The sequence below is a fragment of the Barbus barbus genome (assembly GCF_936440315.1).
Source record: "Barbus barbus genome assembly, chromosome: 9".
In the NCBI taxonomy this organism is placed as follows: domain Eukaryota; kingdom Metazoa; phylum Chordata; class Actinopteri; order Cypriniformes; family Cyprinidae; genus Barbus; species Barbus barbus.
In genome coordinates this window covers 1,507,501-1,535,000 of record NC_136737.1, presented here as the reverse complement: position 1 = coordinate 1,535,000, position 27,500 = coordinate 1,507,501, and the positions used below count along the sequence as shown (strand labels likewise).

Sequence of the window (27,500 nt, the reverse complement as noted above, 5' to 3'; positions counted from 1 at the left end):
TATCATGAAGGTAATGCAATGTTTTTTTATATTTACTATGTTAATACCATGTTTTGTATCATATCCTGATAGAAGTGCCATGTTTTGGACCTTATCATTAATGTATTGCCATGTTTTTTTTTTTTTACCATGCTAATATAATGTTTTGGACCATAATATGATTGAAATGCCATGTTTTTTGTTGTTGTTTTTTGTACATATTTTTTAAATAACTTGCCATTAATTATTAAATTACTTTTGCCATTATTAATAAATTTTGTTGCATTATTCTGTTTCAGACCGAAGTGTTCGGATCGTGATTCAGTCGTCATGAGTCACCGCACCATCCATCTCTTCCGTAAGGGCCTGCGACTGCACGATAACCCCACCCTGCTGGGGGCGCTGGCGAGCTCCGCCACGCTCTTCCCCGTCTACGTCCTGGACCGCACATTCCTGGAGGGGGCGATGCGCTTGGGCCCGTTACGCTGGCGCTTCCTCCTGCAGAGTCTGGAGGATCTGGACGCTCGTCTGCAGGCGCTGGGCTCGCGGCTCTATGTCCTGCGCGGGTCGACGGCGGCGGTGCTGTGCGACCTCGTGACCCGCTGGGGCGTCACACAGATCAGCTACGACACGGAGGTGGAGCCGTATTACGAGCGCATGGAGCGGGAGATACAAGCGCTGGCACAGGAGCGCGGACTCCAGACGTACACACATGTGTCGCACACGCTCTACGACGTCAAGAGGTGCGACAGCATTACTCAAACTACACTGAAATAAAAATTTGTTAAAGCCTAATCGAAATATTTACAATCAGTAACTTTACTGTTAACTAAAACTATTAAAATCGTTTTTGGTAACTGAAATGAAGTTGAACTAAAGTAAAATATACATATTAGATGAAAAACTTGAACGAAAGATAGAAATGTTGCCTTGGCGAACTAACTGAAAGTACTAAAATTACAAAAATTTAACTAAAATGAAAAATGAAATAAAGCTAAATAGAGAAATTTTACATCAGTGCATCAGTGTTGTTATTGTTAACTACAACTAAAACTTAAAATTCTTAATTGAAATAAACCGTACATAAAGTTAAATAAATATTTGAAGAAAAACTTTGAAAACTTGAACAAAAGTTAGAAATGCTTCCTTGGTGAAGAACTGAAATAAGCAAAAGATGAAGTACTGACATTTCTAAAGTTAAACTAAAATAAAAATTAATTTGAGCTTCCAGTAACTAAAATAGAGCTGAAATAAATTAAAATATACATATTAGGTTAAAATCGTAAACTTAAACGTTAGAAATGTTGGCAACTGACTGAAATAAGTTTAAGTTGAAAAATGTTTTAGGTAATTTAAATAACATTTACATAAAGTCAAATATAAATATTTGAAGAAAAACTTATAAAGCTAAACAAAAGTTAGAAATATTTCCTAACTAACTAAAATAAGCTGAAGTTGAAGTACTGAAATTACTCAAATTAAAACTGAAATATAACTTAACTTAAAGATATACAGACATATTTTAAATCAGTGCATCCGTGTTATTGTTGTTAGTTATTAAAAATAGTTTTTGGTAACTTAAAGTTAAATGTAAATATTATATAACTTTTAAATTATAAACATTGTCTTTGCTACTAACAGAAATTGACCACAAAACCAGTCATAAGTGTAAAAAAGTACATTTATAATAAGTAATCTTTCCATTGATGTATGGTTTGTTATGATAGGACAATATTTGTCTGAGATACAACTATTTGAAAATCTGGAATCTGAGGGAGCAAAAAAATCTAAATATTGAGAAAATCTCTTTTAAAGTTGTTCAAATGAAGTTCTTAGCGATGCATATTACTAATCAAAAATGAAGTTTTGATGTATTTATGGTAGGAAATTTACTAAATATCTTCATGGAACATGATCTTAATATCCTAATGATTTTTGTCATAAAAGAGAAATGTATAATTGTGATCCATACAATGTATTGTTGGCTATTGCTACAAATATACCTGTGTTACTCATGACTGCTTTTGTGCTCCAAGGTCACAAATACTGTTGAATATAAGTTGAATAAAGAAATACATTTAAAAAATTAAAAAGAAAATTGAAATATAAAAGTAACAGTTAATATAAAGGTATCTTTGTGTAAAGTCAGATGTTCATGAAGGACTGTATGAGTGCGCTTTGTTTCTTCTCTCCAGGATCGTGAAGGCCAACGGCGGCTCTCCTCCGCTCACGTATAAGAAGTTCCTGCATGTTTTGTCTGTTTTGGGTGAACCGGAGAAACCGGTGCGGGACGTCAGCGCTGAGGACTTCCTGTAAGGAGCGTGTGTGTGTGTGTGTGTGTGTGTGTGTGTGTGCTGTCTGACGCCAAGCAGACGCTGCTTCACACTGCTGAGTGTGTGACTGACGCACAGATGGAGGAATCGCTGGAGACTCTGTGAGTGATTCTGTGTGGTTGTGTGCAGGAGATGCTCGACCCCTGCGGAGCCGGATCAGGAGCAGATGTACGGAGTCCCGTCTCCGGCTGATCTGGGTCTGGAGGTCGAGTCTGAGGGCTTATGGCCCGGCGGAGAGACACACGCGCTCCAGAGACTCCACAAACACTTCCAGAGTCAGGTCTGATCAGTGATTTGAATCTTTCATTACAGTCAGATTCGTTCATTGAGTCTATTCAGATTTTTCTTGGGCTTTAGTCTTTGAACGACAGTAATAAAACTATTGAAATACTTTATGGTGATTGAAGTAAAATATAAATATTAAATGCACTTAAAATATATACAGTATAATAATTATAAATATATATAACAATAAGTACTTAAATTAGAAATGAATCAAAGCTAAATAGAAATATTTAGCTGCATCAGTATTGTTATTGTTAACTGAAACTAAAACTATTAACAATAGTTTTTAGTAATTGAAATAAATATAAATTAAAAATTACACTTAAATTAAAACTACAATTTAGTTGAAGAACTAAACTTGCTAAAAATTAAAGTAAATTAATAAAAAAAATGTATATATATTTTAAATAAGTTGCGTTAACACTGTTATTGTTCATTCTAACTAAAACTATTGTCGGTTATTTAAATAAAATAGAAGTATTAGATGAAAAACCGAAATACAAAAAAACCCAATAAATTAGAAATGTTGCCTTGGCAACTAATTGAAATAAAATAAGTTTAAATTTAAGTACTAAAACTATTAAAAACAAATATCAATAACTGACAATATGTTGAAATAAAATATAAAAATTAGATAAAAAACTTAAGGTTAAGTTGAAATACTAAAATTACTAAAGCTTAACTGAAATTAAAATTTAAGCTAAATAGAAATATTTTATAACCGTACATTGATAATGGTATTGTTAAATAAAACTATTAAAAATTGTTTTCTGTAATTGAAATTAAGTTTTTAGAAAATAAAATATACATGTTAGATGAAAAATGTAAACTTTGAAATTTTGCCTTGGCAACTAACTGAAATAAAGGCGAAGCACTCAAATTTCTAAAAGTAAGACTAATAAAAAATAAAAAGATGCATAACGTTTAAAAAAAACGAATCAAAATGAAAACCGAAAATATAAAAATAAAAGCTAATTCAAAATATTAATACTATAATAGTATATAAATAATGCTAAAGTGCGTCCCACAGGAACAAAGACTTACACGAACGAAAACGTCAGTGAACGAATCTGATTGGTGTTTGAGGTGCGAAGCGCCGTTAGCGTGTGCTGACGAGCGAGATTTCGTGTGTCTGCAGGGATGGGTGGCGAACTTCTCCAAAGTGAGGACGGTTCCGAACTCTCTGCTGCCCAGCACCACGGGCCTCAGTCCGTACCTGAGTCTGGGCTGCCTGTCCGTACGCACCTTCTACCACCGACTCAGCAGCGTCTACGCGCAGGTCAGCGCACGCTAAACCTCAGCACAACACGCGCTACACACACAGCATGCTAACTACACCGGAGCAACACGCTCCACGGGAGCAGCTCTCTACAAACACACGAACAGCACTAGAGAATGGCGAGAGATCCATCTGTTACAGTTGATTCCAATAGAGACTGATGTTAGCGTGTTGCTAAGCTAACAACGTTATTAAACAAAAATACAACAATTTTGAGCAGTGTATTTTTAATGAGTTAATACTATATTTTATTGAAACTTTGAAGTGTATAATTAGCCCATACAGTTTCAGCTGACTGATATTAGCATGCTGCTAAGCTAACAACACTAATAAACACAAAAATACCCAGATATTGGGTGAAAAACTGATGAGTTAATACTATATTTTATTAATTATTTTCAGTATATTTCTAATTAGCCTTCAGGGTTGCTTTTAAACAACTGATGTTAGCATGTTGCTAAGCTAATAACATTCATAAATAAAAATACACATGTGAAGCTGAGTATGTGAGTAAATGAGTCATTTGAATTGATACTTGGCAGTATATTTAAAGTTAGCCCTCATGGTTGATTATTAAAGAGAATTGTGTTAGCATATTGCTAAGCTAACAACACTAATAAACTCAAAAACACCCAGATATTGGGTGAAGTACTGTATTTTTAAATGAGTTAATACTATATATTGATTTTTTTTTTTTTTTGGCTGTGTATTTATAGTTACCCTCATGGTTGATTCCAGTTGACATGTTAGCATGCTGCTAAGCTAACAACACTAATAAACACAAAAACACCCAGATATTGGGATAAGCTGTGTATTTTTAATGAGTCGATACGATTTTCCATAATTTTTTGCTGTATATATATAATTAGACCTGATTAGGTTGATTCCAACCAACTGATGTTAGCATGTTGCTACGTTAACAACGCTAATAAACACACAAACACACTGATTTAGTAGATATTTAATTAAACCTTTGCAGTGTATTTATAATCCACCTTCAGGGTTGATTTCAGCCAACTGATGTTAGCATGTTGCTACGTTAACAACCATAATAAATACATAATATGCACATACTGTGTGAAATAGTGTATTGTTTTACTTAGAGCTATATTTTATTGATACTTTGCAGTAAATTTATAACTAACCCGCACAATTAATTCCAGTCAAGGCTAATGTTAGCATGTTGCTAAGTTAATGAGCAAATACTCGCACATTACTATTAAGCAAGTTTTCATTGTTGAATAAACTATTAATATGTAAATGAAACACTTCTCGTTAATTTTTACTTAGCTAAAATTAGTGCCTATGGTTACTGAAACGGAATACTCGCGTAGTATAATTAAAAAATAAAAAGTTATAATTACATGTCATTTCATTTTATACAGTAGTATTGTGTTGCGTTTTTAATTTACTAGGAAATTATTTAGCGTTCTTTTTATCTAATTTTCTGCAAACTCGCCTGACCTTTTTGTTGAAGACTAACGTTCTCTCTCTGACGTTCTTCATCTGCAGTCGAAGAACCACTCGCTGCCGCCCGTGTCTCTCCAGGGTCAGGTTCTGTGGCGCGAGTTCTTCTACACCGTTGCGTTGGCCACGCCGAACTTCACCAAGATGCAGGGGAACCCCATTTGTCTGCAGATCGACTGGTACCACGATCCAGAGGCTCTGGAGAAATGGAGAACCGTAAGAGAACCTAGTTATTTCTGTGTGTGACATCGTGGAAGGCGGACGTGAAATTGAGAAGTATATTGCTAAAGGATCAGCTCCTTCTGGTTTGTTCAGGGCTGTACAGTGCACAAAAAAAATCAGTCTGTGCGATGAATAAAAGTAGTACAGTAGCACAGTTCTGCATGTGTATAGAAATTATGGTGATATATTTTTAAGCCCATATCGCCCATCCCTGGCCTTTGGTAACGCCCTCTGGTCTCCATCTGTCAGGCTCAGACGGGCTTCCCGTGGATCGACGCCATCATGACCCAGCTGCGGCGCGAGGGCTGGATCCATCATCTGGCGCGGCACGCCGTGGCCTGTTTCCTGACGCGAGGAGATCTCTGGATCAGCTGGGAGGAGGGCATGAAGGTACTTTGGGTCTTTTTGTGTGTTTGAGTCTTCATACAGGTATTTCAGGTGTGTCAGTTCTTAGGTGTTCGAGGAGCTCCTGTTGGACGCGGACTATAGCTTGAACGCTGGTAACTGGATGTGGTTATCCGCTAGTGCGTTCTTCCACAAATACACCAGGATCTTCTGCCCCGTGCGTTTCGGTCGTCGGACCGACCCTCAAGGACAGTATCTGAGGTATCACCAAACAAGCCACTTTAATGGATGGATTTGCTACGCCCACTTCTGCTTAATATTCATGATGTTCTGTGTTTGATGTACCACACCCACTGCTGTTTAATATTCATGAGATTCCATGTTTGATCTGTTACGCCCACAACTGTTTGATAATCAATGTGCTCTGTGCTCAAATTGACATTCCCACACCAAATAAGGATGTTCTGCATCTACTTTGCCATGCCCACATCCATTTATTATTTATTATACATGATAATCTGCATCGATATGCCACGCCGACCACCATTTATTACTTGTGACGCTTTGTGTAATCTGCCACGCCCACCTCTGTTTTATATTCATGACTCCACATTCGATCTGTTACGCCCACCACCGTTTAACATTCATGCCGTTCTGTGTTCAATCTGCCAAACCCGCTAAGGTTTAATGGCAACATGAATTTATTATTCCTGATAATCTACCTTCGAGATGCCAAGACTATGACCATTTATTATTCATGAGGTTTTTTGATTGATCTGCCACGCCCACCTCCGTTTTACATTTATGATGTTCTGAATTCGATCTCCCACGCCCACCGCTGTTTAATATTCATGACTTTGTGTTTGATCTGTCACGCCCGCTGCATTTTAATGTGTATAATATTCTGTATTCGACCTGCTACACCCACCACCGTTTAATATTCATAACATTCTGCGTTCGACCTGCCACGCCCACCGCTGTTTAATATTCACGAATATCTATATTAGATCTGTCACGCCCACTGCTTTTCAATGTTCATAACATTCTGCGTTCGACCTGCCACGCCCACCGCTGTTTAATATTCATGACATTCTATGTTTGATCTGCCACGCCCACTGCTGTTTAGTATTCATGATGCCTTTCTTTGATCTGTAGGAAATACCTGCCCGTTCTGAAGAACTTCCCCTCGCAGTATATTTACGAGCCGTGGAAAGCGCCAAAAGACGTCCAGCTCCGCGCCGGCTGCATCATCGGTCTGAGAGATGCTAAGCGCTCACTAACCCACCGCTGCGACTGTCTGAACCGGTTTAATATGTTCTGACCCGTGTGTGTGCAGGTAAGGACTATCCTCATCCCATGGTGTGCCACATAGAGGCCAGTCAGAGGAACCTGGGTTTGATGCGTCAGGTGCGCATCGAGCAGCAGAACACGGCCGAACTCACGCGAGGTAAAGCACAAACCGTACGACTTTCTTACGTGGAACGCAAATATGTCGCCTTCAAAGTGTCATAATGGTTTGATCTTCTCACAGATGAGGCGGATGACCCAGTGGAGGCGGGGCTTAAGCGTGAGCTACAGGAGGAGGAGGAGCTTATGGAGGGGGCGGAGCAACACAGCAAGTCCAAACGTTTCAGCGGTGATGCAGATCATAAATCCCAGAGACTCTACAGTTGAGCGGAGAGGTCATGTGACTCTAGAACTGCCCAATCAGACCACCATATGACTTAATCGATATGGACAAACAGAATCATGTTATACTGAACAGAAGACGGCATTTCAACTCTATTGATCGGTTTGTTGGGTCTGAACACTGGTGCTCGTTTCGCTGGTGCGTTTAATGAGAGATTTATCTACATTGAACAGAGTTTGTAAACTAAAAGAGGTGAATTATACACATTCCTAATTTTATGCAATAATCTTTCTAATGCAAATGTGTTTTTTTCAGGCACATGTGTATGTTATGCAAAAGATCAGTCAAACAGGAAATGAGCTTTGGCATGTAAATAAGTATATAAATATTCATTACAAAAACACATCTCTTCCATCTTTATTTGTCCCTCTAACTCTAGCACTCTATTCTAATTCTATTCTTTAATATAAGCTTTTAGACTTGCCCTCTATTCATTTACTAACTGCTTGTTTTCTTTGAAAAACACTAGCTTCTCTATTCGTTTTGTATTCTATCTGTTTTGTTATTATTTATTATATAGATAAATGTGTACTGTGTTAGGCTGAGACGTGTTATAGCACTTGCGTATCATTGCTCTTTTATTGGTTTTGATATATCGCTTTGGATAAAAGCATCTGCTAAATTAATAAATTAAAATGTAATAAATAATAATATCTTTGTTATTGATTTCAGAGATACTTTATTGTTTTGGATTTGCTTGTGGATGAAAGTAATCATTCAAACAAAACTCCAGAATCATATGACACTTATTAAATTCACGACTTCATTCATGTATTTAGTTTTATGTTCAGAAGCAGTTTAAAGTTGTGTTTGTTTTGTGAGGTAAGATCCGGGCGTCTAATTAGCGAGCTCATGAATATTAATGAGGTTCCTTGATAAGGAACTCATAAAGCGAGCACTTTCAAAACGCCTCCCTTTCCTTCCGACCAATCACGCGGGAGTACCGTGCGAGCGTCCCGTTACGTCATTAATATTGATGAGCCAGGCCTTCAGCTAGTAGCGCGTGCAGTCAGTCTCTCTCACCCCGGATCGGGATCGAGCGCGAGCGCCACGTCGCACAGCTGGAGAGGAGCAGCGATCATGGTGAAGGTGAGAGAACCAGCTCAGATCAACACATGCATCAAACTAACTTCTGCTCTCCTCTCCTCTCTCCGCATCTTTAACATGAAGACGCGTTACTCCGAAAGAGATACATGTGTGCAGTTACTTATATTAGTCATGTTTGGGTTTCATTATTTTCACAATGTCTTTACAATATAGTCACTTTAAAGTTTTTCATTTCGTTTTTTAGTATATTTTTATATGCAGTTTTCTGTTTTTAGATCAAGAATACCGTTTACTTTGTGTGTGTGTGTGTGTGTGTGTAATTAGTTATTAGTAGAATATTTTCAGAATATATATATATTGATTTTACCTTTTTATTTTTTGTACGTGTGTGTGTGTGTGTGTGTGTGTGTATAATTATATAATATAATAATTATTATTATTTTATTTTTTTATCAATGTGTATGTTTTTATCAATGTATTTATTTATTTGTTTAATGTATCCATTTATCAATCACAACTGAGTTGTGATCTTAATTTAATCGTTTTTTCCCCCTTTGGTCTTTTATTTATCATTTCTGCTTTATGTTATCTGTTAATTTGACCAAATATAATTGGTTATTAATGAAATATTTGCAGAATATTTTTTGTACTTATTTGATTTTAGCATATATTTTTAATGTCATTCATTTGACTTTTTTTGTAAATATATATTTTTACATAATATCTTATTCATAAATCAATCATAAAAAAATAATATTTTTCCACATTATTTTTTTTATGTGTTCCTTTGGTCTTTTTGCTTTATATATTGTAAATCAAATCTATGTTTGCATTATATATGAGCTGTTAGCTGTGCAGAAATCTCTTTATTGTCTGTGTTTGCAGCGCGTGAATTCAGAAGTTCAGTCCAGGAGTGAAACATATGAAGGAGCAGAAGAACACGCAGAAACCGAGCCGTCCGCAGGTACAATAACACCTCATCTGCATTCAGAAATCAGGACCTCCATATGGATCAGCTGACCTCTCATTTTAAACCACATACGCATAATTCATCTACATGTCATTACTGCTAGACTACATGGCATTATTGATTATGATTGATCTGTAGGAGTCGGCACAGATTTCGGCTCCTCTGGGAATGCTTGTGTAACTAAAGTTGCTCCAGTAAACACTGGTCTCTCGTGAGAGATTCGCTGTGGGCTATTTGAGTGTTTGTGGGAATGATCGCGGGAATAAAGCGCAGCTGGGAATTCATGCTTGTTTTCTGACAGAATGCTGTGTGATGATGCAAGATGAACATCACCACAACTTACAGTAAAATACATCAAAATCAAAAATTAAATATGTCCAGTTCCATACTGCAAAAGAAATTAATTAATCAGTCAGTTTCTTTAAATTAATGCATTTTCTATTTATTTTTATCAAGACTTTACTGCATTGTTATTTATTTGGTTTGTTTCATTTTATTGCATTACAATAATGAGAGTTTCTGTGCAAAAAAAAGTCATTATTTTTCTAAATTCTCATTATAGTAATGCAGTAAAAATAATTAAATTAATAGTTTAAAAAAATGATGATTTGGGACAGTCTCCTTATTATAATGCAATAAAATAATGACATTTAATAATGTTTTGGTTTAAAAAAGTAATTCAAATTTTCCAAATTCTTATTACTATAGTGCAGTAAAAAATTATAATTTTTTTTGCAAATTCTTCTTATAATGCAATAAAAATAATGACATTAATAATGTTTTCATTAAAAACAGATTCTTTTTCCAAATTCACATTACAATGCAGTAAAAATAAAGTAATGATTTTTCCCCATATTCTCAGTTTGATAATGAAGTAAAAATGATTAAATTGCATCAGATTTGCATAACTATAATGCAATAAATTAATGAAATTAATAATGTCTCAGTTTAAAAAAGTCATATTTTTCAATGCAAAATGTTATCTTTTTATTATTTTTGTTATAATGCAATAAAAATAATGAAATGAATAATGTTTTAATTAAAAAGTAGATTATTTTCCCAAATTCTCATTACTATAATGCAGTAAAAAATAATTAAATGCTCCGGCGCATTTTTTTAAGTTATGATTTTTGATTTTGGGGTTAAATATGACCCAGAAGAAATAACAAATTTTTTAATTCTAGTCATTAATGTTGAATATATTGCGAGTGTTAAAAGATGCTAATTAAACGTATGGCTGTTATTTTCTTCGCAGCAGCTGGCGGTAAAGAGCACCCTGTGGCTCCGCCCACCATGATCTGGCGCGTGACCGGCGGCCTCTTCAGCGCCACGAAGGGCGTGGTCGGAGCCACAGTGGGCGGAGTCGCCTGGCTGGGCGGGAAAGGTTTCGAGATCACCAAATCAGCAGTGACCGCGGTGCCCTCGGTGGGCGTCGGCCTGGTGAAGGGCGGGGTTTCAGCAGTGGCAGGGGGCGTGTCCACGGTGGGGTCGACAGTAGCCAATAAAGTTCCGTTCACTGGAAAGAAAAAAGACAAATCGGAGTGAAGACGCGGACCCGTTTGAGCTGAACACTCTTTACTGTGCTGATGCGCAGTGATGCTGATTTATGATTGGCCGTCAGAGGCATGTGACGGATGTTTTTGACCAATCAGCGCCCAAGACATTTGGCAAAGGGGGGTTTTGTAGGTCATACTGTGTGTTTTTGATGTAAACAGGCGTGATCTCAATGGAAAGTAGGGTTTTGTCCAGTCATCTCAAAGACACATTTATCAGTGATGTTTGTTTCTGTAGCTGTTAAACCACATCTTCGGATTTCTTCTGAAATGTTATCAGTCAAATTGTGTTTGTAAATTGCATTTATTATTTGAATATAATAAAGTCACATAAAAGATGCTGCAGAAAGGGTTTTCATTCACTTCAGTTTATCACTTTATATAAATTACATAATGGCTTAAAATGTAATGCCAAAATAAAATTAATAACGTTTTGCTGGAAAAGTCTGAAGATAATTTGATTAGCAAGTTAGCAAAACATCTTTAAAGTAACCATGTGGCCAAAAATGTTGATATAGTCAGAATTAAACTAAACTTTTTGTTACATTCTAGTTGAAATTAAACTTGATTTGAACTTTGTTCACTTTTATTGGCACAATTAAGCTTAATTTTAATAGCGGTATGTTTCTATTGAAGCTAGCTTCCCTCAGAGAAACAATCACGATTAAAACATTTTAAAGATTTAGGAAAATTTCACGAAGCACAAAATTCTGTAAAGGTTTGATATGATTTTGTGTAAAAACTTAACAGGCTAATTAGACTATAAAACGTACCATTATCGCATATTGGCTATCTTAGTAATACAATTCACATAGCAACTTGCACTATAGTAAGCTAACTGATTAGCCTGCTAAACCAGCTAACATTGAGAGCAGGCTAATCAGCTCATTAACTAAAACTGTCAGTTGTAAACACTTTGTATAGCTTAGCTGGCTAATTTGAGCAGGCTATGCTAGCGGATTAATTTTATTTAACAAATAAGCTAACTGAACACAGAAATATTGAATTAGCTTTGATTATATCTTACCTTTACATGAGTGCAGAGTCAGGATCACAACACACAGGGACAAAAACTAATTAAAATATACAACTTAAGTCACTGTGTATTTAATATTAAAACGGAGTATTATCTGACTTGCTAGGCTAGCAGCTAACTCATTAAAGAGACAAAAATGGTTCATAACTAGACCAATAAAACAAAACGCTCACATTGTTTTAAAATGTGTTTTTATTAGCTGGCTGAGTACCACACAGACTTGAGAAACAAATGCTGGTACTATATATCTCTTTAAAATTCAAAACAGCTAATATTCTGTAAAAAACTGAAAACACAAGCAGTAAAAATGTACAGCTCTGTAAGATACAGCTGTCATATACAAAACACTGGAGTACATAGAGATGGAGACAATGTACAGTGATGGAAGACCAAACACCTGGAGCCCATCCTACGCTATCTGTGCAAATACACTACAACATGGAACACAATACAGTCGTTTATACAGACGAGACAATCATTCATCTGTGGTTTGGACCCAAACACATTCCAACGATCCTGGGAGTCATGGAAACAGACGCAGGTATGTACAGGTGAGGCCGTTCAGAGCAGTGCTGCGGAAACTCTTCCCTTCGTCGTGAATCTGGATCCGTTTAAATATCTGTTCTTCTTTGGCTGTTTGCGATTACTTGTATTTTCCTATATTGAGGTCCGTTTACACCAAACAAATCTTCACAAATTTGAATATAAACAACGGAGACGGTAAATTTTTTCGACGAATATGTGACCATTAAGACTTGACCTTTGGTTCACGTTTTCGTCAACTGCAAGTGCAAATATAAATATGTTATTAAAACATTTAGCTTTTCGTTCAACCTGACGAATATTCGTTACACTCATTCATTTAGGGTTTGGCGTGAAAGTTCATGAAGACAGTATTTACATCTGATTTTTAAAATCAATATTTGGGATAATAGTCACATTTCATTGTATATTTTAGAATTTTACATTATAAAATTTCTAAAAATGTTAAAATTACATTTTTGCCACAATTTCATTGGACAAACCGTTCAATTGTTTTGAATGACTTCGAATGCTTGTGTTTAACACGCGAGGTAAGGTTGTAATACGATTCCATCAGTGGGTGGAGCTTAGGAAGACCACGCCCTCCCCATCTTCTCGTCGCTTCTGAAACAAACAGATGAATACAACTGAACGATTCTTTTATTATTAATCAGCAAATTTTGCATAGCTTCGACTTTTTACGAACCTCATAATCTTGGGCTTTTAGCGCTTCAAGAGGAGGAGGAGGAGGAGGGGCCGTCATCACCATGGCAACCGTTGTGTTGCCCCTCCATTTCTCTCTTTCCAGTCCCGCCCCCAACCGGCCAAAACAGACGCCCTGAAGGAAGTCAACATTAAACTTTGTTCGCAAACCATTGTAACGTATTTCCCGTGCAAAAAAACCTACCTGGTTGTTGTGGGACGGCAAACTCGTGGCCGTGCTCCCCCGTCAGGTTGCTCTGGGTGGTGTAGGGCGATGTACGGTGGCCTGCAGAAGAGAAACGTTTTAAGGCGAGACACTACAGGTGAATAGGGTAAATTTTTTAACTAGCAGATATCACCATGAAACTTTCCCAGTTGATTACCTACATTAAGATGAGAAAAAAATGTATTACAAAGTTTCTGTAATTTTATGTTTAAATATGCAAATTAGTCATTATCTAATTAAATATGCGCTAATTTGCATATATTTTAAAAAACGAAATCTCAGAATTGGATAAAGCCAGGTTCAAAATTCTTTTTTCATTGTGTTCACATATTAGATGGGAAAAAAATTACAGAGGGATTTATGGATATCTACTTTTGTTACCCTGTAAATCAGAATATACTGTCAATAGCCTTAAAAAATGTATTTTCGCCATGTTTTTTGGAATAAAATGTTATATAAATCAGGCTAGGAATAATATATTTACAAATCCCTCTGTAATTGTCTTCATAATATAACTAGGTACAAGACTGGAAAGTTTGGTGTATACAGGTGCTACTGAAGTGGAGATTTCGGACTTGGAGTATGAGAGAAAAGTCATTTTGAGAAAACGGGCTTTAAAGATTTATATTGTAAAAATCCACACATTTTTATATGAAAACATTGCTAACAAGCAAAACAACTGGCCAAGTAATTGTTTATAACAATGTAGACCATGAACAATGACAACTGAATAAAACAACATTGCCAAATAAGACCTTCAACTAACCACAGAGAACCACAAATACAGACACAAACTTATCATCAGAACTGCAACTCTAGTCATCTATGTCCATCGGAACACAAAGTTCACCCATGAGGGTTGAAAGCCTAGCTCTCCATGCCTGCACCATATGTAGGCCCCTCACCCCTCTCTTGCTGATGCCTTTTCAGCTTTTTAGATGTGCTCAGAGTCTTTCTGCAACGTTTTACACTCTCAGACTGGATGGATTCGGCTTTTGTGATCCTGAGCATGTCGGTTTCCCTGATGGTGGTGACGGTAACGACAGTGCTTTCCAGCCAAAGCTTATCCATAATGGCAAGCATGGCAGAGGCCCCCTCATTAAAAGTTGAAATGGCCATACTTGCAGCTGCCTCAACTCTACTCTTACCTACAAACACTGTTTTTGGACAGCGGGCCCAAATGACGGAGTTGAGGCACTCATTCGCATTTTGAGTGCCACCATGCTGCATGCGCTGCAGCAGGCTGTCACTTGACATGCGGTGGTATACAGGTATCAGCTTCTGGCCCACCTCCCGAGACAAAAAGTTTCCTGCATGGAGCCTGTGGCTCTCTGGAGTTTCTCTATTTTCCTCCGCTCTCCTATACCAACACCTGGACAGGTTGCACCTGGTGTGCAAGGGGACTTCGTCACAGGACATGCTATGGAGGAGACCAGCCCATATCTCATTTTTCATTTTCTCTATGGAACCCTGGTTATTTAAAATTGCCCCCATGTAATAATTTTGTAATGTTTTACATTTTTTGGCCGTTAATTTTCCCAGACCCTTCCCCCCCAATTTGCGTTCAGCACTTAATTTTCATAGTGCTGTGCCCATACGCTTATGGGCATGGTTGATGCATTCTAATTTTACTACCTCATGCCCAGGGTATGGGTTGAGGGATACCACCTCCCTGAATGCAGCACTGTCCCCATCTGACAGCATCTGAATGTATCTCAGCTGGTGGCGACTCACAGACCTGGCCCACATCCTCTTCGCTGCCTCCTGCTCCATTGCCTTGCTTGAGCCCCTAAAATTTTGTGCACAGTCATGCGTTTCTCTCCAGCTGTCAATTTCCTCATCTGTAATCTTTCCCTCATGCCTGGCAGCTTCTTTAAGGGCACAAGCATGGCAATAGGAGGATAGAACCTCAAAGTCGATCACCAGTCCCGTAAAAATATCGATGCACACCCCGATCCCATAGTGTGATGTGAACCCTCTTTTCTGCCAAGTGCCATCAAAAGACACACTGATATTTATCACCGCATCTGCATCCTCTCTCAGCAACTCTGCCACATCTGCATCAATATCTGCATAGGCCTGCCTGACCTGCTCCCTGGTCCTGTGAAGTGACTCAAGACCTCTCTCAATTTATGCCGCTAAAATGAAATGTGTATTGTATCAATAACTGTTCATTTGTTTTGTTTTTATAGATACAGCACACAGAAATCTGTACTGTAAAAGTAAAACTGACCACCACAACATAATGAATGAGATGGCACTTTATTCTATTCTTATAAATCTTATAAATAAATATTTAATCCATCCAAACAAATATTGTTACAGTAATGTTATAATATGTTAGAAGGTGGTAACAGCCACACGTATTGGGCTATTTCTGACATTAGAAATTCTAAACCTCCCATCGACAGCTTACGTTCAGATGCGCTTCCCGAGGCGGGCATTTCACTGGGTAATCCATCACTAATTTTCCTTTTCCCCCTTGCAAGTGACAACTGCTGTACTCTTTTCGATGATTGACGCGAAGTCATTTTCATTAATTCACTCAAAAGATCCCGCGGAAAGCTTAACCAAACAAGGAAGCGTCAACGCATACCATGTCATGTGACGATTCTGAACGAATCACGTTGTCAGAAATTGTCTTCAGCCAATGAGATTGCGCATTTAGAGTTAAATCCCCTCTTTTACTTTCACGATTGGTTGCTAATAAAAAGGAAATGACCATATTTGGATCCGACAGCATTGTAGAGAAGAGAGAGAGCTTTCCAGCAGTATATGTGATGACTGGGTACAGGCAGAGATCGCGGAGCAGCATGTTGATTTAGAACGCCAACTTTTGTTGAATTTATGAGAAATCTACAGACGCAAACAGACAAAGTGCAGTAAAATAAAGACCTTAATGTGTATTTCGGACTTTTTTTCACCACAAGTCTGAAAGAAGACATGTTATTGAAGACAAATATCCAAAAATCTCAAAATTGACCAATAAAAAAAAAACGATGTTTTTGCCTGCCGTGTCTCGCCTTAAAAAAAAAAAAATTGCGCAAACGTTCATAAAACGCTATCAAATTAACCAAAGGACATGGACTCACTGAGGGCGTGTCGGTGTCTTGCGCCGCGATGTTTCGCTCCGCTCGGTCCTGACTGCTCTCTCCTGACCCCTGCTGGACACAAAAAGCATTTAAACTCAGATTTTCCTTCAATCACACTTATTTGATCGCAACGCACGATTTCAAACACTCACGATGAGACGAAGTGCCGTTCTGCGTCCTCCGGCATGTAGGGGGCGCTGCTGCCCCTTGGGCTTCACTGACACCTACCACCTCCATGTGGTTGGATGGAACAGTTGCGAGAAGACCTGATGGATGAATGAAAATAAAGGCCCGTTCACACCAAGAACCTTAACTACAGCGATAATAACTAACGTGATTGTTCTGTTTATTATAAATACGCATTGCAGTTTGTCGCATGCCACTTTAAATGCTTGTGCTCTTTATAGTCCGATGGATTCTGATTGGCTGTCAAAGGTTTTATCATTCATCAACTAGAAAAAGATTATTCTGAATGTGAGTCCAACTATTTTGTTCCTTTGTGTCGTTATTGTTATAGCTGTGGTGTAAACTTCACTATTCTCTTATAGTTTAGACTCGTTCATACCAAGAACGATAACTACATCAATTACTATAAAGATAACTGAATAAGTGTGCGATATAATTCTGTATTGTGCTGAAGTTTTGTCGTCTGCCACTTTAAATGATTGAGCTCTTTAAAGCCAGATGGATTCTGATGGCTGACAATGTTTTTATCGTACATCGGATGGAAATAATACTCGCTCTGAAAGCGATTCCGACGATATCATTCCTAATTATCTTTACAGTTGTGGTGTGGACTTCACTACTCTATTATAGTTAAAGACTCGTTCACACCAAGAACAATAATTATAGTGATAAATATAAATGAACTATAACGTTAACTATATTAATGGAAATTGCATTGTTTATTCTAAACAAACTGCGGTTTTGTTGCCTGTCACTTTAAACGCTCAAACTCTAGTTTGATGGATTCTGATTGGCTGTCAATGTTTTTATCGTACATCGAAAATATCATTATGAAAGCGGTTCCAACAATATCGTTATCAGTATAGTTGTGGACTGAACTCTGCTATTATTTTAAATGTAGAATGATTTTTAAAACAGTATCTTTAAGAGCGTGAAAGTGGTGAACTGGGCTAAACTCTTACTGAGTCCGCGGTATCTGGAGAGCTGCTGGTAGATCTGCCGCATCCTCTCGATGTTCAGGCGGCTGGCCTCGGCGTGGTTCACCATGGGTTTGGGATAATCCACGCCGATCACGCATTTAGCAGCACGCTGCACCTCGTCCGGCGCGTTCCAGGGGTCGTAGATGAACTTGGCTGGAAAATCTTGGAGTATAGGTAAGTAACGTCTGCAATAAAAGGGAGAAATTAACCCACAGTGCCTCATCATAACCTCCACAAAACCAGAGCTCCGCCTCCGCACCGCTGCAGGGGATCATGGGTAACCCCGCCGCGGCCGGAAGCGCACACACACACAAACATACTCCCTCATATACAGAATACATGTGGCTAGTTGATTAGAAATAAAATTAACATATCAAAACAGGTAAAAAAAAATTATCTTATAATAAAATAAAGTCTTAGAATAACATCATATAAACAAATAATGACAAAAAAATATTTGACATGTGAAGTGCAAATTAGAGCATTCTGGGAAATTAAATGTTCAAGGTCTATAAAGTTCATCTATTAAATATAATGAAATGTATACTAATTACCTATTTACTAATTATCAGTTTATAGTAAAACAAATTAACAATTAAGTTAACAAAAGATTAGCACGAAAACTTAAATTTATATATATATATATATATCATAATATTAATTAATTTACCAATACTATATAACTTTTTATAGGTGACGACTGATTATTAATAACTTAAGTTTCTGGACACAAATCATGTTCATTTGACCGATTATTAATATCCAATGTTTAAGACATAACTCATTAAGTAATTGATACTGAAAGATTATTTGTATTACTAAAAAAATATATTATTTATTATTTAAAATGGATAATATAATTACTATAATTGTAATATAATAAATTTATCAACCAACATTTTACAGACACAATTTTACAGGCAACATTTCATTAAATTATTAATGTAATGTTTCTGCATGTAACTCATGCTAAAAAAATATATGTATTATTAAAAACAAAAGTATGCATTATTTAAAATAATTAATATAAATTAATATATTTACCTATTAATTTCTTTTGAATAATTTTTCATTCATTTTTATTTTAATTTACATTGATGTATTATGATTATTGGTATTTCTATGGGTAATGTGCATTCACACTGGATCCAGATGGAGGAAGCGAAGCGGTGCGGATACCCACCTGATGAAGTCTCCGTTGGGGTCGATCCTGCGTCCGAATCCCACGGGACAGTAGCAGTGGAAGAACTGCTGGAAGAAGGAGCTGCAGGAGTGGCAGAGCCAGCTGCCGGCGTTCACGCTCCAGTCGGCGTCCAGCAGCAGCTCCTCAAACACCTGCGACACACCAGAGCGTTAGCACGCATCAACCACACCGCTCTTACCCAGCATGCTCTGGGGCCGTACCTTCATGCCCTCCTCCCAGCTGATCCAGAGATCTCCTCGTGTCAGGAAACAGGCCACGGCGTGCCGCGCCAGATGATGGATCCAGCCTTCCTCACGCAGCTGGGTCATGATGGCATCGATCCACGGGAAGCCTGTCTTGGCCTCGGCCCACTTGGCCAGCGCCTCTGGGTTCCTGTCCCATGGGATGCGGATGCAGATGGGGTTTCCCTCCATGCGGTCAAAGCGCGGGTTGTTACTGGCCGCCGTGTAGAAGAACTCCCTCCACAAGAGCTTGTCGTACAGAGAGATCGACGGGCTTCCGCTCTTCACCTGCGACGGCACGGCATCATGAGATTATATATCACAATATAAGAAAACAGCATTTTTAAAAGCATTTCAATTCGGATTTAAGAAAAAAAGCGTTTTAAGAGTGTTTCAGTTCCGATTTATATATTACAATATGCGAAAATAACATTTTAACAGTGTTTCAATTACGATATATCACGATATAAGAAAATAGTGTTTTAAAAGCATTTCGATTATGATCTACATGTCTCGATATAAGAAAATATTTACAAGTGTTTCAATTACAATTTATATATCACAATATAAGAAAATTGCATTTTAAAAGTGTTTCGAATCTAAGAAAATAGCGTTTTAAAATTGCTTTAATTACGATCTATACATCATAATATAAGAAAATAACATTTTAAGTGTTTTGATTATGATTGACATATCACGATATGAGAAATTAGCGCTTTATATTACAATAGATACATTACGATATACGAAAGTTAGGATATATTACAATTTTAACATTAAATAACTCACTTAAAATATGATTTAATATATTTTAGATAATGGTTACATTAAATATATTTATAATATGAAAATATATATTATATTAATATTATATATTAGAATTGGATTATATTTAGATTAATTAGATTATATTTTAAATTAACTGATTAAATTACATTTCAGGTGAGTTTTTGTAGGTATACTACAAATTATACTTCAATGTAATGACTAAAATGGGTCAAATACATCACTGAAAAGGTATTAAAGGTTCTGCAGTGCCTCACCTTCTTGAAGAGTTCGGTGAGTTTGTAGTAGAACAGGCGACAGGACAGGCAGCCGAAGCGCAGGTACGGGCTCAAGCCCAGCGGACTGGCCAGCAGCGGACTGGAGTTCATCTTCGGACGCTCAAAGTTCTCCTGCCATGCCTGGAAAACAACAGCACACGCCTCAGACACATTCAGGTGACCACAGGTGGAGCCACGTGTTCGTGTGTGTGTGTGTCGTACCGCGGTAGAGTCAGGTCCGAGGTGTCGCTCCAGCCGCATCAGTGCCTCTGATTCTCCTCCAGGCCAAACAGCAGGAGCCAAAGACTCAGTGTCGAACCCTGAACACAATCATTCCCATGATTAGGCTTGGGTATCATTTGAAAGTTATCAATTCATTTAGATGTCAAATATTTTTATTCTGTGTCTTTTAAGAAGCATTCTGTTGCACCTGAATAACATTTCAAAATGCTCTGTCCCCCTCCTCCACTTTGATAACCGCTGACGACTTTGCCTCTTTTTTCACAGACAAAATCAATAACCAGTTCTCAACGCCACAGGACCTCCAATCAACCACATCCACTGCTCGAACTCCCATCTTCTCCTTCTGTCCCCTCACCGAGGCAGAAGTATCCAAACTTCTCCTCTCCAGCCATCCTATAACATGTCCTCTCGACCCGATCCCCTCACACCTTCTCCAAACAATCTCTCCCACACTCTTACCGGCACTCACACACATTATCAACACATCTCTCCTCACAGGCATCTTCCCCACAGCATTCAAGCAGGCTCAGGTAACCCCACTGATCAAAAAACCTACATTAAACACTTCTCTTTTAGAAAACTACAGACCTGTCTCTCTCCTTCCATTCGTAGCGAAAACACTCGAACGAGTTGTCTTCAACCAGCTCTCGCGGTTTCTTTCACAGTACAACAAGCTGGATGCTAAACAGTCAGGTTTCAGGAGTGGCCATTCAACAGAGACTGCGCTACTCTCAGTCACTGAAGCCCTGCGAATTGCAAAGGCCGATTCCAAATCGTCAGTCCTCATTCTGCTGGATCTCTCTGCTGCTTTTGACACTGTCAATCATCAGATTCTCCTGTCTACCCTCTCATCACTGGGCATCACTGGGATTCCACTTCGCTGGTTTGAATCCTATCTCACCGGTAGATCCTTCAGGGTGGCCTGGGGAGGGGAGGTATCCAAACCACATCAACTGGTCACTGGAGTTCCTCAGGGATCGGTTCTTGGACCCCTCCTCTTCTCCACGTACACTACATCGCTGGGTCCCATCATACATGCACATGGCTTCTCCTATCACTGCTGTGCCGATGACACACAGCTCTATCTCTCTTTTCAACCAGATGACCCAACGGTAGCTGCACGGATCTCAGGCTGCCTGGCGGACATCTCGGCATGGATGAAAGAACATCACCTACAGCTCAACCTGGCAAAGACGGAGCTTCTTGTCTTCCCTGCCACTCCGACTCTACAGCATGACTTCACGATTCAGTTAGGATCATCAATGATTGCCCCATCAACTTCGGTCAGAAATCTTGGTGTGATCTTTGATGACCAGCTGACCTTCAAAGAGCACATTGCAAAGACTGCTCGATCCTGCAGGTTTGCACTACACAACATCAGAAAGATCAGGCCCTTTCTGACACAGCATGCTGCACAACTTCTTGTCCAGGCCCTTGTTGTTTCTAGACTGGACTACTGCAATGCTTTTCTGGCTGGTCTGCCATCAAACACAATCAAACCTCTACAAATGATTCAGAATGCAGCGGCACGACTGATCTTCAACGAGCCCAAAAGAGCGCATGTTACACCTCTCTTCATCTCCTTGCACTGGCTACCAGTGGCAGCTCGCATCAAGTTCAAGACACTGATGCTTGCGTACAGAACTACCACAGGATCTGCACCCTCCTACTTCCACTCACTATTACGAACCTACATCCCCTCCAGAAGTCTGAGATCTGACAACTTTAAAGGAGATTTTCTCAATATTTAGATTTTTTTGCTCCCTCAGATTCCAGATTTTCTAATAGTTGTATCTCAGACAAATATTGTCCTATCATAACAAACCATACATCAATGGAAAGATTATTTATTCAGCTTTCAGATGATGTATAAACCTCAATTTCACAAAAATTGACCCTTATGACTGGTTTTGTGGTCCAGGGTCACATATATGCATGGCACGCATAACGGTACGCAAGTTCTTTCCCGTCTTGCACTTAAGTGGTTTAAAATCACATTAAAATGCGAACGCAGGATTTGTTAAGTGGAATCAAACTTCATGTGTCTTCTCAAATCCCCGGTTCTTGGATATTTGCAACCGGTTCTAAAATGGAACCGGTTCTCGATACCCAACCCTACCCATGATGCACCTCTCTAATCACACTGATCTACTTGTGTGTGTGTGTGTGAGAGAGAGAGTGTGTGTATGTGTTACCCAGCTCGTCCAGCAGGGGCACTCCGTATCTCTCTCTGTGGTTTTCGCTGACGGGCGTCACACAGTTTCCCAGCAGCTCTCGGGTCAGCGGCTCCAGCGGAGGCTCCGGCGGCTCCATGCTGCTCACCAGCGTCTGGAAGCGTTTGTAGGTCAGCGGCGGCTGACCGCTGTTCAGCTCCACGATCCTGAGACACCATCATACCACAGATTTTAAGTGAGGTTTTAAAGTTAACAATATTAAATTATGGTAGATTATTTTAATTATTTTAAACGGGTCTTTGTAGGTCCGATATATTATTAATTATCTGTTAAGTTCTCTAAGTGAGATGCATTGCAAATTATTTAAAATTTGTATTTATAATCTAGAATTTGATTGAACACCACACTGAAAATGTCTATATACTAAGCATTTTATTTTTATTCTAAAAAGTTAAATATTATATTAGCATAGTAGCAGATTATAGTTTGTGTAAATATGATCTGTTCTCACCGGTCCAGATCGTAGAGCGTGTGCGAGATCTTCGTGATCACCTCCACTCCCGCTTCAGTCGCCAGCTTCTTTATAGCCGCGTCTCGCTCTTTCCCAAACGGCTCCGAGTCGCATTCGAACGTCAGCCGGGACACCTTCCACTCCTGCCGACCAATCAGACGAGTGTTAGTGTGGTCACATGACCCAAGCACTTCGCGACTGTAAAACTCACGTCGTTACCTTGAAGAGGTGCGGGAAGATGTTGGCCGGCTGACCGCGGATGACGAACAGGCAGGAGTTGAGTTTGCGAAGACTGGAGTCCAGATCCTCCAGACACTGCAGCAGAAACCTGACACACACACACACACACACACACACACACACACACACACCTGTGAGCCCTACATAGATATAGCAAGCCTTCAAAACAGCCTTCAAGTAATATGTGTCTGTATTGTCCACCAAGCAAGACGATGAAGGTAATCCACAAAAATGACTTTAACAATAATAATCCACACGGTGCAGTACGGGTAAGGACTTCAGGAAACATAAACAGATGTGACTCTTAACAATAACCGACAGTAAAGAGACTTTAAATAGGGCAGCTGACGAGGGGCTAATAATGACTAACGAGCAAATTAACTAACGAGCTTAAACCAAACAGGAACAGGCAGACGTAACAGAAAAAGACATTTTAATCTAATGCATTTATTCAGTATTCATTTTATTTAATAATATTGAATACTACTAATAGTAATTTATTCATACTACTACTACTACCACCATTACTAATAACAACAACATTAATATAACTTATTTTTTATTACCTTAATGCGTTCAAAATATGAATAATGTATTCTTGATAATAATAATAATAAATACAGCTTTCAAGTATTATAACAACAACAACATTAAATTAAAACAGCATTTATGTATGACAGTTTGCCGTCTCTCTGTCTGACTCTCTCTCTCTCTCTCCCTCTCTCTCTCTCTCCCTCTCTCTCTCCCTCTCTCTCCCTCTCTCTCTCCCTCTCTCTCTCTCAGACTCCCTCCCTCCCTCCCTCCCTCCCTCTCTCTCTCCCTCTCTCCCTCCGTCAGGAACACGGTGTTCCCGTCTCTTTCGTAACTGATCTCTGTGTGTTTCAGGAACGCAGTCAGACTCGTGACGGAGCTGCAGAAACTGGGTCATCGCCGTGGAAACACGTGACAACAGGAGAGGTGTTAGCTAGGCCAGCAGGCCTTCATTCATTTAACATCAAACACCAGACCAGACAGAAACCAGACCGAGACCATCGACCTCAGAAAATCAGCAGACGCAATTCTGAGTTACTGAGAGCAGGATTCAATCTGAGTTCAGACTCGACGACAAACACACACACAGATGGATAATAAAACAAACACATACGATCAAACTAAACACACACAACACCTCAGAAAGTACACACAGACCAGCAGCACATCACACTATGTGTGGTCATAACCAATACAAATATATCATTTAATGCACAATACTTCTTGAACACAAGTTCTGGGGTCGTTCTTCAAAGAGCCACCAGACGGAGCCATTTAACCATTAAATTAAACTGAGATGAAAGTGTAGTTTGATCATGATAATAATGAGTAATCAATAAATCAACATACACTCCCATAACTCTGTTATGACCACTGATGCTTATTATAGTACTCTTTATATTTTATATACATATTGTATTGATGTATTAACAATTCATTATAATGATACCTTCATTTACTGATTTACGGTTATCAATAATAATACCTGTACTAATAATAATAATGATAAGTAAAATAATAAAATCATTAAAACTTGGTTAATTTTATTATTATCAGTAATATAAAACTAATAATTAGATGTTATAATTGCCATCAGATGTGGTATATTATACTACATAGATAGGTGTTTTAAGAATTAAATAATTAAAATAAATAAAATCAACTAGATTTATGATTAGCCATTAAATTTAAATAGCTTTCAAGTATTAATTATTTAACATGTTAATAATAATATTTATTATTTACTATTTAAATTTTATGTATTAAAAAGTTTAATACGGATTACTTAACTAAATATAATACTAAATATAATACTGCGTTATGAATTTTTGTAAATATACAATTTGATAAATCATATGTTTAATGTTATTAATAAATAATAAATCCATAATTGAATGAAATGCTGTAGTTGTAGTGTTGTACAGTGAAGCACAGTGTGTGTGTGTGTGCTGTGTGTGTGTGTGTGTAGGTGTGTGTGTGTGTGTGTGTGTGTGTGTGTGCTGTGTGTGTGTGTGTGTGTGTAGGTGTGTGTGTGTGTGTGTGTGTGTGTGTGTGTGTAGGTGTGTAGGTGTGTGTGTGTGTGTAGGTGTGTGTGTGTAGGTGTGTGTGTGTAGGTGTGTAGGTGTGTGTGTGTGTGTGTGTGTGTAGGTGTGTAGGTGTGTGTGTGTGTAGGTGTGTGTGTGTGTGTGTGTGTGTAGGTGTGTGTGTGTGTGTGTGTGTGACAGCGGTCATGTGAGCGTCTCTCACCTCCAGCGGTTGATGCCGCGGTTGGAGGCCCCGGCGAACCAGGGGTCCAGGAAGTAAACGCAGCGCAGCGTCTGGGAGCCCCTGGCGGCCTCCAGCAGAGCCGGGTTATCATGCAGACGCAGACCCTTCCGGAACCAGTGGATGGAGTTGATCGGCATGATGCTGCGCAGCCTGAGACACACACAGCCACGACTATCAACAACAAACACTTCATTCATTCATGTGCTACCAGGAATTATAATAGAACGCTGTTTGCATCAACATTATTATTATTAAACTATTATTATACAATATTCAACTTAACTTATTGTTATATAATATTAAATATACTTAGATGCATTACGTTTTAATATAATATTAAATAATTCTTACTTTATGTAACAAAATGACAGCGTGAATATAAAGCAGCTCATTAGCTGTGACTTTACCGCATAAAATTACATTTTTAATGCCGCCACAAATATTAACATCATAAACTTAAAGCATTATCTCTTAAACTCTAAATATATACACGCCTCTATAATTCATAAAATTACCAGTAATGCCGATTATATTTTTGATATATTATTACACTTTAGATTTATTATTATATTATATAAGCTTATTAACATTTAAATTGTAATCATTAAAATCAAGTATTATTATTAATAACATTACTAATTTCACGTGTTATTATTCAATAATAATTTAATGTATTATTATTATTTATAATACTTAAATGCTATTTTAATTGAATTAGCATGAATAATAATGATAGTGTTACTAAGAATAATATAACATTAATATTTCACTTTATATAAAGCAGCATGTTAAATAACATACACATGTATATTTATTATAATATATTACTCCATTTTAGATTTTTTAATTATATTAATATAATAAAAACTGCAACATTGTTTCACTTGATTTAGTTTTTATGTAACAGACCGGCATAAGAAACATAGCTCGATAGTTTCATGAGTTTAAACAATAAAACACTATTTTTAATAAAAGATGAAGCCCTCTGCACACATTATCATCAGTTTACACATAAGTTAATTTTGAATGTTTCATAACTTGAGCCTCAATCCTGAATCTGGGTCATTACAGTAAGTGTCGCTTACGTCACAAAACACGCAATAAATTAAGAAAAAGAGTAGTAATATGTTAGGTTATCGTGTTGTTAATGAACTGGGGCACGGATCCGCTCTTTATGTAACCCGTTTGTCTGTTTATATTGCATTAATACAGGAGTTTGTGAAGGCCACTCACCTGAGGAGTTATTAAAGAGGAGATGAGTTTATGAGAGTCCTGATGATCAAATCATCTCAGAGTTCAGAACCACTGCAGACCACCGAAGACCAGCAGCTCCACAGAACCGGGCCAACACAGAGACGGTTTACATAACGCTCCAGCGCTCTGCGCATGCGCCGACACATACAGACCCGGCGAGAGCACAGATTTTAACACACTAGAATCTCACACAGCTTCTTTTGTAACGTTTTAAGCCTTCTAAAAATAGTTTTGCGGGTCTAAATCTCCAAGTATTCATGTTAAGTAACTATTAGCTAAATTGCGTATGAAAAGGCTGTACGATAATTATTTTATACAGCGCATTTAAACCGAAGCGCTCCTTCTATAGTCGCAGCTCTATGCTGGCTGCGTGCCGCCTAGATAACTCACGCCGCTCG

At 38.1% G+C, this 27,500-nt stretch overlaps 3 protein-coding genes across 8 annotated transcripts in view; 2 read left to right on the top strand and 1 right to left on the bottom strand.

Moving 5' to 3' along the window:
- The window catches only part of cry4 (cryptochrome circadian regulator 4), a 9,815-nt gene extending 1,576 nt beyond the window's left edge, over positions 1-8,239 (top strand). Inside the window, exons 2-11 of the mRNA XM_079425909.1 lie at positions 279-722; positions 2,175-2,291; positions 2,442-2,592; positions 3,736-3,876; positions 5,389-5,559; positions 5,815-5,955; positions 6,020-6,171; positions 7,066-7,163; positions 7,247-7,357; positions 7,442-8,239. Coding sequence (XP_079282035.1) covers positions 279-722; positions 2,175-2,291; positions 2,442-2,592; positions 3,736-3,876; positions 5,389-5,559; positions 5,815-5,955; positions 6,020-6,171; positions 7,066-7,163; positions 7,247-7,357; positions 7,442-7,584 — 1,669 coding nt within the window. The 3' untranslated portion in view covers positions 7,585-8,239. The remainder of the gene's footprint in view (positions 1-278; positions 723-2,174; positions 2,292-2,441; positions 2,593-3,735; positions 3,877-5,388; positions 5,560-5,814; positions 5,956-6,019; positions 6,172-7,065; positions 7,164-7,246; positions 7,358-7,441) is intronic.
- Positions 8,240-8,581: 342 nt separating this feature from the next.
- Positions 8,582-11,513, top strand: LOC306874862 (transmembrane protein 263). Its single transcript, XM_079425145.1, has 3 exons — positions 8,582-8,689; positions 9,533-9,611; positions 10,873-11,513. The coding sequence occupies exons 1-3, from the start codon at positions 8,681-8,683 to the stop codon at positions 11,160-11,162; spliced, it is 378 nt and encodes a 125-aa protein (XP_079281271.1). The 5' UTR covers positions 8,582-8,680; the 3' UTR covers positions 11,163-11,513.
- Positions 11,514-12,387: 874 nt separating this feature from the next.
- The window catches only part of LOC306874482 (cryptochrome-1-like), a 15,382-nt gene continuing 269 nt past the window's right edge, over positions 12,388-27,500 (bottom strand). Inside the window, exons 1-15 of one of the 6 annotated variants that reach the window (XM_079424576.1) lie at positions 27,082-27,500; positions 25,828-25,998; positions 23,530-23,638; positions 23,311-23,453; positions 22,821-23,005; positions 20,605-20,702; positions 20,383-20,523; positions 19,319-19,627; positions 19,098-19,249; positions 17,897-18,099; positions 16,901-17,014; positions 16,749-16,817; positions 13,636-13,716; positions 13,435-13,566; positions 12,388-13,352 (exon numbers count right to left, since the gene is read on the bottom strand). The exon at positions 27,082-27,500 is cut by the window's right edge and continues 269 nt beyond it. In XM_079424576.1, coding sequence (XP_079280702.1) covers positions 13,460-13,566; positions 13,636-13,716; positions 16,749-16,817; positions 16,901-17,014; positions 17,897-18,099; positions 19,098-19,249; positions 19,319-19,627; positions 20,383-20,523; positions 20,605-20,702; positions 22,821-23,005; positions 23,311-23,453; positions 23,530-23,638; positions 25,828-25,985 — 1,869 coding nt within the window. In that variant the 5' untranslated portion in view covers positions 25,986-25,998; positions 27,082-27,500 and the 3' untranslated portion in view covers positions 12,388-13,352; positions 13,435-13,459. Of the gene's footprint in view, positions 13,353-13,434; positions 13,567-13,635; positions 13,717-16,748; positions 16,821-16,900; positions 17,015-17,896; positions 18,100-19,097; positions 19,250-19,318; positions 19,628-20,382; positions 20,524-20,604; positions 20,703-22,820; positions 23,006-23,310; positions 23,454-23,529; positions 23,639-25,827; positions 26,020-27,081 lie in introns of all 6 variants that reach the window. The other 5 variants (XM_079424573.1, XM_079424575.1, XM_079424578.1 and 2 more) reach the window with 5 other exon arrangements.